The sequence below is a fragment of the Agelaius phoeniceus genome, chromosome 3 (assembly GCF_051311805.1).
Source record: "Agelaius phoeniceus isolate bAgePho1 chromosome 3, bAgePho1.hap1, whole genome shotgun sequence".
NCBI classification, from domain to species: Eukaryota; Metazoa; Chordata; class Aves; order Passeriformes; family Icteridae; genus Agelaius; species Agelaius phoeniceus.
The window spans coordinates 96,337,609-96,352,210 of NC_135267.1; the positions used below are offsets into that span (position 1 = coordinate 96,337,609).

The following is a 14,602-nucleotide window of genomic DNA, read 5'->3' on the forward strand; positions in this document are numbered from 1 at the left end:
ATACTTTTAACTTGGTCATTTCAATCAGGACCAGCCTGAAGTGTAGCATGTGCATGCAACATGCCAACTAGATAAAGAATATGACATCTGAAATTTGTTTTTGAAAAAAGGTAAGTATTAAAATGCCCATTACATGCATAGCAATTTATCTATTTTATATAAACATTTTCTACATTTTAAATAAAAAATAGCTTTCTGTTCTTGTAATTGGTTTTTGCAGGTTTTTAACCCTGCTCCAAACTGTAAACCACACTGTGCAACACCAGAGAAAAAAGATTATTTTGAAATAAATGACTATTTACAAGGCATACAAATATGAGATGTGAAGCAGAATTTGATGATTTTTTTCCCAACATTTAAGACTTAGAGGTTTGTTATTTAAAAAAAAAATCTAAAATATCTCAGAGATTGAACAGGAGATGATAAAAATCAAAAATCTTGTACATAAGAGTCAATTAGAAAAAAACTGGGATAAATGCATATTCAGTGTATGGTATCTAAAATTATGTAGCATCTATTGGTTTGATATGAGACTTAAACTAGATAATCTAAGACTGAAATTGCTGCAAATATTCCCAGTGCAGGTGTTTCAAGTAGTAACACTACCTTGTGAAGAGTGCTCTTTCTCTAGCAAAATTTTTTTTGCTGTTGTTGTTGCTATTTTATTATCACTTTCATTAAACTGGACCCAGTAGTAGAAGGGCTATTTCCATGACAACGGATTAGTTTGTCTAAGAGGTCCTTTTACAAACTTGAGAGCACTGTATTGCTGCAGTGAAATATGTCAGGGTGTCACATGAAATAGCTCTACCACTCAGGTAGTCAGAGGGGAGAGAAGGTCATTGAAAATGACCTGTTCTCACATGAGAACAGAATCACTGGAATAATATTGGTTTCATGGAAGAAGTCATCCAAAAGAGTATTTAAAAGGTACCTCATACTTCAGTTGAGGGAAGTAATCAATTTTTACTAGTATCAGTTTTTTGTTGATTAATTAACTATCTAGGTTCAACAATGTACATATGGGATATATGAAACATCCACAAAATAGAAAATTCATCCTGGGAAAAAAGACAGAATATGATACTCCTGTATCAGTACTGTCAGTTCCCACCCACCCATGCCAATATTATCTCCCATTTTCTTCACTGCTATTCAACACATCTTTTCTTCACCTTTACAACTGACATTTTTGAAACTATAAAATGCTCTGTGCTGCTCAAACTTTCTTGCTTCAATGCTGTACAAGTAAAGCTACATCCTTTGTTACTAATATACACAAACCTATTGGTATGTGACTTTGACTGCAGACTGAGAACGGGCTATAAATTTAGAAATCAATATCTAACTCTATCAATATTCATTTTACTTTTTCAATACAAAATACAAAGGTGAAAGAGCAGTAAATAAGCTGGAGTACTGAAATAAATTGGGTGTTCTTGTCACAATTAATAAATGTTTAACCAATCACACTGCTTGCTGCAGAAGTCTGTGGCTTTGTAAGGTGTCTGAAAGTAGCAGGTGCTATCCTTGTGAGACTCAAACCCAGAGAACGTGTTCCAACACCTTGTTAGGATCGTTCTCATCAGTACTACTGGACCTAATGGCATAAATTACCATTTTCAGCACTGTGCAGATTTTCACAAAGTAGTTTTTTCCAAATGCAAATGGGAATTTAGGAAACACTCTTACCAACACATTGACTCAGACCAAACTTTGCCAATTTGCAGTCCATGTAAGAAAACACTTGCAGTAAAGGAGTCATTTACAGACAGCCTTTCAGGTTTCACTATGATATCAATTACAAACAATTATGAGGAGAATGTTTTTTTCATTTCTAACTTCTGCTCATCTAAACAACTTCTGAATTTTTTTCTTTTAAGAAAGAAGCTCACAAATTCTTCCACATAAAATCAAACCCTTCTCTTCCCATATCTTAGCTAACTAAAACTACTGAAAGAAGAATAATCAAATAAGCAATCTCTTATTTTAATCCCAATTTCCAAACGTACATTCATTCTAAAAGAAAACCCCGTTTCTTTCATAAAATCTTATGGAACACAGACAAAAAGCAAGGCCTGTGACAGACAAACAATAATTTTGCCGTAGAAAGGTTAGCCTTTGAGAAAACTACAATAATCTGTAGCATGCTATACATAGTTACAAGCTTATTCAATGTTTACCAAAGGTTCTATTTGCTTAAAAACTTACAAGGATGACGTGCTGAAAAACAACAACTTTTCTAAGACCACAAAAAAAAATTCTCAATCCTCCTGATCACAAGAAAATTGAAAAGATTACCTTGAACTTGAAAAGAAAAGAAGGCACATCAGTTAAAAATTACCTCATATGATAACTTTATCCACCATTATTCTCTGTTGCTCTTCATATAAAGGAAAACTTTGGGGCAAAACAATTTCTAAAACTGGGAGTTCATGGACACATAACATTGAATGACCACATATTTGCCTTAGTATCAAAATATTGGCTTTGTAAAGTTACGCAGAGGACCCAGCTTGTAAAACAAAATTCTGAACACTGAAAGCCCAAAGTAAAGTGAATAATAAAATTAATTTCACGATACTTGATAACCTCTCAGTACAAAGTGACATCCTCTAGTACTTGAAAGTTGTGAAGTGAAAATCACCTTGTAGAAATAATTACATTATTCTCTCTTCAGTCATTAAGTATTTTTCTTTTTCGGTTCACATATGTTCAGAGTCTTAGAAGCTGACCCATAGATTCTCTTTTTTTCATACTGCTGCCACTGAGGTACTTTTATAACATTGTTAATATTATTCCTGGTCTGTTTCTGCCACTGAGGTTTGAAACAAAGACGTTTAAGGAGGGGGAATTCAGTTACAACACAAGTATTAAGCATGTCTCTAAAGACATCTACTCGAAATATATTTGAAAATTCTATGTATTGCAAATGTTGCTGCTGTAGTTTATGTATGACTAGGACATGCAGTCCAGATTTCTGTATTAGACATTTATATAAAGGCTCACATACAACTGAATCTTTCCAGTATGCACATATGTAATTAATACAGCAAACTGATGAGAGTCCTATAAATCACTGCTAAGTATTGAAAAAGTAATTTCACAGCAGTGACATCAGCAAAATGCATCCAATGGTTGTGACCTCGCATCTGTAAAAATCTTTTAGAAATGTGCTTGCATGGACTTCCTGTTTAATCTACAGCACTAATTTTAAAGCTGTGTTTCACAGCTTTGTCACCATATTTTCGATTGTTTACCCAAGAATTCACATCCTGACTTTATTGTGCAGGGTATTTAGAGCATTCATATGCAGAAAACAAGATGCCTCAGGTCTCTTCCCTTGTAACGTTTGAAGGGACATAAGCAGTAATCTTTGCTGTCTCAGTATATGAAAAAAGATTTATTGTCTTTAAAGAAGCGCTGTGCTACAAAGGACTGGAAATTGGCAATGATTGCAGGAGAGTGGAGGGAGCCTATTTATTTCTTAATCTTTATTAATAAATAAGAATAGATCGTATTTGAAGTTATATGGGAAGTTATTGAATTTATCAAGCTTTTCCCCAGGTCACTGACCTACTGCTTTGTGTTTAGAGATTTAACATCTTGTGGTTTGTGCTCTGTCCCAGGGAAATTGGTTACCTGTGGGTCCTGGCAGGGGAGCAGCTTTCCTTCTCCGCTTGATGTCTCCCATGCACAATGATCCTAAATGTACACTGGTTTGCCTGCAAGTAATTATAGGAGAAAACTATTAACAAAGGAAGAAAACTGCCACATAAATACACAGCTTGTATAATCTGAACCTATATCAAAACATTCTCAACCAAGATGAAGCTGCACAGTCAAGCCACCAATCTTGTTTATATCGAAACATAATTATGTTTGTTGACAAGCGCTCAGTATCTAAATGCAGCATCATAAATTGTTACCGGAATGAATAAATATAAATATAAAGGGAATGCTTTTTAATTTTCAAAACTGGCAATCTGTCTAGCTCAACATAAAACAAAAACACTGTTGCTCCTGACAGGAAAATAGCTAAGATTAATTATCTAAAGAGATCACAATGCTGTTTGTAGGTTATCAATTGGCTGGTAATGCTTTACTGTCAGAACAGCATTTATTACATGGAAAATATTATCAATTTTTTTAAGGTAAGATGAAGAATGAATGAGAAAACATGAAACAGTAAACTCTTCAAAGATGCATGAAATAAACTTGTAGCATAACAATTTATCCCTCCTAATTCACTGGCAAGTTGTGAGAATACCACGAAAGCACAATATCTGTTAGGCTTCTTGAACAATTATGAGCTTGCACTTGGAGGCTGGAAAATTGATGGAGATGCAGAGGATGGCAAAAAAACAAATGCTATTGCATTAAACCCAGCTATTAGAAGTCAGTACCACAGGAAATGGTAAATTTGGAATTTTCAAGCGTTGACTTTTGGAATAGAATCTCAAAGGACAATTATAGTTATTATTTTTCTTAAAGTAATATAGAATGCCTGCAGAATTGAATATATGTAGCTGACTTTTCTTTTTTAAAGAAGCAGAACAGAATGGGGGGGAGGGACAGGGAATGCAGTAATTTTAATATGTATCTATAAATGTTACTGAGAAACGTGTTTCTTACCACATAAGTGTAGTGAATTTTGATAAAGTTACAAGCTGAAAATTGCATCTGACAATCTACAGCAGTATAGTAACACTGTCACTCATGTGATCTGGTTTCAGTGTGGATATATGACTTACCCTTTACAGCATTTATAAACATTTTAAAGCTGGGCTACTTCTAAATGAATAACAAATGGTCATATACTGTGGAGAGACCTCAGATCTGCTCAATAATGTAAAAGAATGACAACAATGCCTTGATGAGTAAGATGACAATGTACAATCCTCTGCATATTTCTTCTAAGAAGATGCAGCAGATTAACAAGTAGCACAGTGCTTGTATTTAAATAATAAAATATTCCAAGAAACTTATGTTTCACAGAGAAGTGCACTCTAGCTTCACCTAGTGAACCCTTATTTCAACACTTTTCTCCCTTTGTTTTAAGCCACATTTTCCTTGCAATTCCAACATGAAATTTTATCCTAGTTTAATATCAAGAACTCAACACAGTTGGACTAGTAAACTAACAGGATGATAATTTTCAGTTCTGAATTTAGCAAGAAATCAAGAAGTGTAACCCTTTCATAACTGATTGTATGATAAATACAATCAGTTATGAAGAAAATGAATATTTAAATACAATATGGGGCAACATTACCTAAAGAAAATATATTTGTGATGTTTGATCACCAGTGGATCAGTATTTAACAATGGTATCAAACATGCAGAGTAAGTTGTGTGATAGTCATAAATTACATATTCTACAGTGTGAAACTCTTGTTTTCTGAATGAAAAAGGAAGAAAGTCTGCAGGAATACAAGTAGGATGAAAGATAAAAATTAATAAAGTCAGGCAATTGAACCTGAAGACCTGAGCCACAGCAGTAACAGTGAGCAGCATTTGAGTTATTTTACCAGAATTGATTATCTGTTACACTACATTGAGATATCTAGATTATTGATCTGTAAGATTATGGTACTGGGGTCTCCCCACTTTTCCTCCAGGCACAGGGAATGGAGTTGCAACAAATAACACTAAGTAAGGACTACTTTGTTATTGTTGTCACCCTTCATGTAGAACACAGCAGTTACTTTTTAATATAAAATCAATGAACGTCTGAAAGGCAGCCTTGTTCCTTCAGCATAAATGAATCATTTGCCTTTGCCGATCACAACAACCCCATCACCAGCCAAGGTGAGAGTGGGTATTTCTTTGTTGTTGTCAAAAATTCCCTACACTACTAATAAATAACAATATGCTGGAGCACCAATTAAGCTTTGTCAAACCCGGTCTGATGGCCGCTACCGTCCAATGTTCAGCCAGCTTGTGATTGTAAAGCTGCATTTGGCTTCACCAGGGCTTAACATCTGATAGGCTCTGCCAGTGTAAATCACAGCAAAACAAAAAGCTCATATTTATTTATTCATTTATTTATTTAGAGAGGATCAGATAAGAACTATTACTGCTCTGGAACTGGCAGGTTAGACAAAAAGAAGCAGAGTTGTGAAGCTGCACAGTACATTTTGAAACGCCTGTAATGGGGGTATTATAAAGTAGGGAGAACTCTGACCCTCAATCAGGCTAGGTTCAGCATTATGTTTCTTAGCATTAAATCAGAAGAGAGTGGATTACAGAAAGGAAGAAAGCTATTTGCCTGCCTTCTTTCTACTTACCCCTAGCTTGCTTCCAGCTATCATTTATAAATAGTGCTCTGGAGGGAAGCTAGGCATTTTATTAGGAAAAAAATAAAACTTGTTAAGACCACCTTGCCTGAAAACCTGGCTTTTGACGTGCTGGTGACAGGGACTGCAGCAAGCAGTGTCAAATGGAATAATTTTTAAGGAAAGACAACAGGAACTTGTCGCCTCATTGTATGCATTTACAAATAGAGGCTTTTCAGAGTATTAGGCCTAGTTAAAGCTGCCCTCTGGATAAAAAGTGTTCCCAAGCAGCCTCAGACAAGCTTGGGAGACAAACAGATGTGACTATGGTCCCTGGCGTTTGGCAAGAACACTCATTGTCAATAGGAAAAATATGAACATGGACAGGGCATCAGCTGCACCATGGCCGAGCAGGCCTGCAAGTGTCACAGCAGCGGCAAAGTTGTGGCAGAGGGAAATAAGAGGGCTGCAAAAGCCAGGCTGGTGTGAACTTACACTAGCATGCCAAGAATTTTTGTTGTTGTTGTTGTGTCATGCCTCAACGTATTAAGCAAAACACTGGAAAAGCTGCTGTCAATTTTTATTCATTTTTCGTCTTGCACACAGTGCAAGATTATCCTTTCTACATGGTAAATAAGAGTCTCAAAAATGAAGACAGACTGGGAAGGCAGCAATAACAAAAATAATTGAAAAAAGCTATTAAAATAGCAAATAAACCCCACAAAGTTTAGTTATTAAATCCCATAAATAAATCCCACAGATCTGATACAGCAAACACTTTTATAGACATGATGACATGCAAAGAAATTCAAAAGCATTTATGCATTTTTGTGAAACATTACCTCTGATGGAAATTTTGCTATTTCCTCTTTAAATAGCAGCAGTCTCTTTATCCTTTCTTTTTCTCAAGGTAATTAAGATAATTTCCCTAACCATGGTAACATGTCTAGAATTGTCTCTTTAAGCTCCCCAAACATATCTGTGCCTACACAACACAATCCCTTTTTCCATAATTTTCATAGCTCCACAGGCAAGTATTTTTGGCGAATGCCTTTTCAGCAGTTACACACATTCACCTCTCCAAGACATTTGTAACAGGTCATGTCAGATTTTGCCTACCCTGACCTCTGCAGTCCATGGACCATGTGGTTACATTCTCCAAAGAAACTTCTTGTTCTGTGGGGGAGCCAACAGCTAAGGTGCTTTAAATGCAATAAACCTACTGAGCCACTGAGGACCCAATGGGTTCTTCACTCTTTCACTGGTAGTTTTCACCCTTGCCACTATCAGAGTTAAAAGTTCACCAGTCACTAAGAACAGCACAATAAGATGGCTATAGGACAGCAGATACTCCTGAACACGTGTTCTAGTTCTCTGATTTATTACCTGCTTCTGTACTCACTATCATCTCGGTGTAAAAAAAACAAAACAAAATTTACTAATGAAGAGAGGCATGGAAGAGTGTTTTTTATCTAACAGCATTTATCAGATTTCTGTACACTAACTTGGAAAATCGGATACAGCACATTATTATGGTGTAATAATGAATAATGTTTTCAAGAAGACTGATTTCTATTCCATAATTAGATGAATTGGTAAAGATCAATACATGCCTATCCTTTATAATGCTATTAACATCTCCCACCTGAGGAAGAAACTCACAGTAAACAGTGACACCCCGTTCTGCCACAGTATCAGTGCATTCCTGCAGATGGCTGTAGAACTCTGCAAGTTTATCACCACTGGATGCTTCAGCTAATGGAAAGGCTTGATCAAAGTTTTTAAGCAAACTTTTTCGCAAGACATCACGAAAAGGAAATAGTTAACTGCTTTGTATTTTAGAAGGGACTTGAGAGAATTATTTTCAAGGGGAAATCTGAAACTCTCAGTTTTCAGGCTTAAAATATAGATAAAAAATAGATATTCATATGGATATGATTGCAGAGAGAATGCAGTAGGGACAACTTAACTCACTTTAAGCTTGAAATTACCTGACAAATTCTTACAAGCTGAAACGAGCAGGGAGAGTGTGAAGCAATGTTCACAGCACCAGTTAAGGATGGAGAAAACAGAATTCAATTATGTTTCTGTGAACCCAGAGAAACAAGCTAATAAAATGATTAAAAAATTGAATGCGTGGAACAGCTCAACTTTATGAAAATCCAAAAATACCCTGAGCAAACCTCCTCTTATATAAGTATCTTTTACACAAAAATATCACATAAATGATTCTCCTTACACAGAAGCCTATCTTGTTTTTACGTGGCTTAAAATGCAGACACTGCTGTATCTGGTGGCCAGTGGAACACATCCATTAGTGCTGCTTAAATAAGGGAGTCTGGAGGAACTTGAACTCTTACTGATCATTCTTAAATTACCACAAGTGGCAGACAGATGCCTTCAAGAGCACTGGAGTCAACGGAACAGTTTATGGTAAGTTTAGAGGTAAACACCATTAAAACCCTATTATATATGTCTTTCTAAACATCTCATAACACTAATACCTAATTAAATTAAGATGAACATAAAATTCTACATTTCCCTTTGATTGAGTCTCCAGAATTATGGATTAAATTAAAATGTATGACTCCAAATACACGTACTAAGCAACTGGGGCTGTAAATTTGGGAAGACTATTATGTATTATCTAGGTATAATGAATACTTAATCTTTGCCTCTGGCATGAGTATCAATATAGCCACAGAAAAGATGCATGATGATTTCATAATAGTACACTGAAATATGCAAGGCACATTTGTTTCTAAGGAAAATACATGAAAAACAATGGCTAAGCAAATTTATAAGGAAAGATATCTTCTTTCCTTTGTGGTACACAGTTTGTCAAAGCATGAATGCAGCCCCTAGTGTCTACTTGAACAGCCAGAGAAGGGTGGCATGTGCAGTAATGCATGTGTCCCATGGACAGTTAGAGAGGGATGGTTCCTTGTTCACTTGCCTTCTTTTACTCTTTTGCTTTCTTTTCAATTTTCTCAGGTGACAACACTCAGGTGAAATCAGTTCCATGCTTGATTCCTCCTCATCTTTTACAAACAGTAAAGCTTTTCCTCAAACTTATCTAAAGGATAACCTCATCTATACAATAGATTGTTTCACCTACTTCTGCAAGAGTGAAAACCATTACATTAACCAGAAGAGCTATGCACTTTATTTCCCTTTTATTACATCTTAAAAAGATGTGATAAGCCCATGCAACTCTATCAAACTGCTTTCATACAACCCCAATCTGTTCACAACATAACTTCAAGCATAAGGGTGACATACCTGTATTATTGAGGGTCCTGGTGCATCCCATTATGACTAGAATACAACCTGACCCATGAGATTACCTCATTGCTTAATAAATACCAAATCCTAACACACTCCTTGCTGTTATCTTTAGCAGGACTTTTGTCATTCAGACACAGTAGCTGTCCAAAATTTATCTGAACACTACAAATTGACACATTCAACTCCACACTGGCATAATTTTAGTGCACATGATGGAAAATAAAAACCTGCATGACTCCATATGATTTGACACCCATACTCAAGTCACTTAAGCACTTTATTTGTGAAAAGAGACCCTAAAAAATTAGTTCAGTAGTAGAGGCCTACTGCCCTCAGAAAGGATAATGCATTGTTTTTTCTTGGTTCTAATTAGTAATTTAAGCATATGTTCATCATTTAACTCTAAATGTTTGCCTTTTCCCCAAGCTCAAAGACAGCTGTCCAAGATGTGAATGCCAGAAAACATTTAAATATCAACATCTGTTGAATTATGTTAATTTAGTGTAATATAATTGGGCATGAGTTGGAATTGATCAAAAGTATATGAATTACACAAAGGCAAATCCAAACCAATATCTTGGTGTACAAACAAGTCACCAAGGAACACTGAAGGAATAAACCCAAAAAATACACTTCTGTCAAGAATTAGATAATAAAAACTTTCCGTTTTCTTCAACAAATGACATGATTTCACATTTTCAATACGGAAATTAATATTTACATTAGCTCAGAATATAAATTTCATATTAATTTAGAATATTTCTAAATATTTTGATGACAAGTTCCATTATTGCTTTGTGTGAAGAAATACATTATAACAATAAAGCTCATATTCATGCAATGGTGAAATGTAGTTTGAAAATAGGTTGCAGTAATAGAACATCAATGTGTTACAGGACATTATTTTTTCACAAATTCTAAAGCAAATATTTTTTGGTTTCTTCTTCATCTTGCAAATTGTTGCTATCTGAGAGATATGGGCCTCAGTCCAGCTCTGAAGTGATGCAGAAAATATCTTTATGACTTGAGCAGTAAACAATGGATCTGAACAGATACTTTAATGGAAGGACTTGCTAATGTACTCAGCTACACTATTTCTTCCAGATATTTCTGAATACATATTTGTTTACCAAGAATGAAATTCACTAAATAAGCTAAAAATGGAACAAATGTATTTTTCTGGAAAGATTTAAAAATACACATTTTAAAGTTCTGGATTACAGCCATATAGCGTTAGGTTAAATCATTGCAAGCATTAGTGTTGTGTTCAACGTCTTTTCAAATAGGTAAAGAATTAGAAGCAACACTAAAAATTCAAGTATGTAATACAGTAGCACAAAAATGGAAGACGAAAATGAATTTTTATGTAATTTGAAGCAAGCTATCTAAATTTTTTTCTAAACTCTTTCTCTCACCACACAAAATCACAGTCTAAATAGAAGTCAGTGTGCTTATGCCTCAGAATTTTAGTTAACGTGCATGAGGGGATACTGATTTACACATATGATATTCAAGGATCCTTTTGAGATTAGTAGGAACCTGATGCAAAAATTGCAGAATTTAATGCGCAATAAAACCAGAAAGAGAGAAACCCACCCTTCCTTCATGCACTGCTATTCATCTTCATCCTTATAATAGCCAGCTTCCATGTGCCTTTGTGGAGAAATGCAGAGAGACAAAACCAAATTTCTTGTGGTGGGGGAGACGATGGGACAAATGAGTGGTGGAAAACCAGAGCGCAAAACAACCTCCTTCACTGCGGAGCTGCTCAACCACAGCTTAAACAGTTTGTGGGATGACAGTGCAAGCCCCTGTGCACAGCTCCTCCTCAGACCTTACAGAGCAGGAAGGGTCTTCAGACATCTGAAGTATAAAATAACTTTGTCCTCATGCCATTAATATTTTAACAGGTAAGATGAGACAAACAAAGTTTGAGCTCTGGAACACAAAGTTGTGCAAAAAGAGAACAAGACACAGCATCTAAGGCAGCTGAACATGAGAAACAAGCACACCATGTGCTAAAATTTGGTCACTTCAAAGTGAGAGATTTGCTATCAGTTCATTCAGGTGAAAAATTCAATCCAGATAGTACATCAGAAGGATCCAGAGTTACATAATTTCTAGACGTTATCTGATTTTTCTTTTTGATTTGCATGCTTTTAAAATCAGGAAAACATAACTTCCTGTTAGTTAACATAATCATATACCTGGAACTCCATTTTAAATGACAAATTTTCAGTGCCATTTAGCAGCTTGTTTATGTACTTTATTATAAAGTATATTAGATTTTAGTGCAAGAACAACAAAATTCAGCTAGTAGTTTTATGTTAAAGATGGAAAAAATCTGCTCAGATCACACAAAAAAACGTATTTGCAAAACAGAGTACAGTTCAAAATTTCTGCTAGTTTTACAAAAGTTCTCATTATGCAAATTAAAAGGCGACACTTTCAGGACATTAGATGACTAATCAGCATTTATTCAATGGATACTTTAAATCTATCCATGAAGCACTACTGAGGCTCTAAGATTTCCATAAAATTAAAGCATCACACACTGGCTATATTTTGAAACAACAATTAAACTGTCATGGCCCTGTCCTCCTCTCCCATGTGAAAATCTTTTCAGCACCCTAAAAATAAGGCCACGGTAGAGAAAACTCAATCAGGAATTGCCCTCTCCCAAAACAGCATCATCTTTTACCCTTTCCAGGGAAGAAGAATACCAAACTGATGGAATAATGTTATCCCTGAGGGTGACAGCAAGGGAGTGAAGCAAAGTGTCCTCAAACATTCACATAATTTAATCTGGAACTGCAAATATTATTAAGCAGCAATCATAACAGCACAGTTACTGCTTCATGGCACTCCAAAGAGGAGATAAAACTGCTTAGTTGTTAATTTCTAATGATGTAAACACATTTGGATTTTAATGTTGTATCTGAATCTCCTGCATTATTAGCTCTGGGGTTATAAGACATTAACTTACTACCTTTAATAATTTTACACTTGAATTAAAAGGCATGTTTAAATATGACTTTATTTTAAAGTATTTTTGTTGAGAATATGATGGCATAATATTCATGTAATGGCAGAAGCAAATCACCTAATAAAACAGCTATGCATTCCTTTGCTTTTCTGCAGTGTAAGTATGTGCACATCTTGGTGTATAATTTCCAAAACCTGGCTGAATTTACCTCCTCTGGTATTGTAATTTCATTCCACAAAAGCCACATCAAACAATTACAGTTCTTGTAATTAACCAGTAGTCTAATGTACAGTTTTCTTATCCCAATCCATTAACAGCTGCTCAAAAAACGTAGTAATTAATGGTTTCATTTATTTTTGGCAAACCTGCACCTCGACAAATAGTTTTGTATCTGTTGCAAATTAGGACTCTTTCCCAAACAACAGATGACACGATGGGAAAGTGGGAGCAGGCAGAATCCTTGCACATCTTTGTCTCTTTAGAAGATCAAATAAAGAGCAGCTGTAATGTTATTTGTCACATCTGTGTAAAAAAGTACCATGTTCCATATCATCAGATGGAGATGAACAAGTGCTGTACAAATGCACAAACAGGGTTTATCCTTTAAAACCAGGAAAGACAGAGAGTTGCAATTTTAACCAAAACAATGACACACTTTTGAAAAGCTCTCCTCAGGTTTGGTGTAATTCTTTCTCTTACAAGCTTTATTTAAATACTAATTCATGGAGAACACAGTTACAAGAAGTGAAATCACGTGACAGTCATCCTCTTGTATCAGCACAAGGCACAAATTTAAACTGGACTGAGAACAATTAGGGAAAGGAGGGAAAGTGAGGGCAGAAAAAAACATGAAGAATTTCAGGCTGTGCTGTTCACCATGGCAGGAGAAGACTTCAAAGCCTTCTGGCCAGCTCATGTGATCACTGGAGGATTGGCACACATTAATTAAATTCTTAAAAAAGCCACAGTTAGGTAGGTGAAACCTGGCATGTAAAATTCTACTCCACCTTGAAAACTTTCATGAGTATGACTTAGCCTTCTTTCATGCCAGGATTGAACTGCATAGGAACTAAAAGTAGATTTTTTTTTTCCTTTTTCAGAGGTCTTTGGGGGAACATTGGCACGTGGAAAGCCAATACAGAATTATCAAGATTCAACCCCAAAAAATTACTAAGTGGTAAGAATTTGTGTGCTATTTTCTTTTCAGTTTCTCAATTCAAGCATGTTTCAAATTATAGTTACAATACAGTAAGAAAAAATAAATATGTAGATGAAATAACTCATGGTACTTAACAGGAGCACACTACAAAAGAAATATGACACAAGACCTCTATGTAAAGGAAATAATTACACGAGAGTAACTTATTCACAGTCTGTGGGTTTCCCAACCTGCAATTCTCTTGCTTCCAGATTTCAGCATAAATTATCTAGTTATCACAGCAACTGTATGACCAAAGGCAAAAGGTGGTTAAGTATTCTGGTTATTCTGTCAAATGAGGACAAAGGTACTTCCCCTCTTCATAATGGTATTGTGAGGAAAAGTACATTATGTATTTAAAGACAGAGACATAGTTGTGTGATGGAGGTCCACCCCTACAGTAAACAATTAAATTATATGTTCAAAATCATGTTACAGCAGTTCAGCAAAATATCCTTCAACACTGTCACCATTGCCGATCAAAGGAATCTCTTAGCCACCAAAAAATCTCCTTTAGGTAAGTTTTTAGGTAATTTTTTTTTTTGTAAAATTTTAAGGAAGTGTCTTAAGAAAACATATTTTACCTTATGAGGGAAGCAGGCAAAGAGCCCATGACCAGCTTTGGCAGTTCAGCTGCCAAGCAGCAACTTGTTAACTCCCTGTAACTCAATCATGTGCAATTGTTTGCCCACTGCCTCGGGCTACAGACAGACATTTGGTCTGCTAACAACTGCGCCAGATGAAGACATTACTATCCCAAGCTATTTGTTATCACACATCTGCTGGAGATTATCATCTCCACAGCTCTGCTGGAAGAAAAAATCATGTGAGCAGGCCTTAATATGGTTTGTA

General features: G+C 35.5%; 1 protein-coding gene across 1 annotated transcript in view; it reads right to left on the bottom strand.

Moving 5' to 3' along the window:
* The window catches only part of GPATCH2 (G-patch domain containing 2), a 118,471-nt gene that overhangs the window by 11,989 nt on the left and 91,880 nt on the right, over positions 1-14,602 (bottom strand). Inside the window, exon 9 of the mRNA XM_054630636.2 lies at positions 3,643-3,725. Coding sequence (XP_054486611.2) covers positions 3,643-3,725 — 83 coding nt within the window. The remainder of the gene's footprint in view (positions 1-3,642; positions 3,726-14,602) is intronic.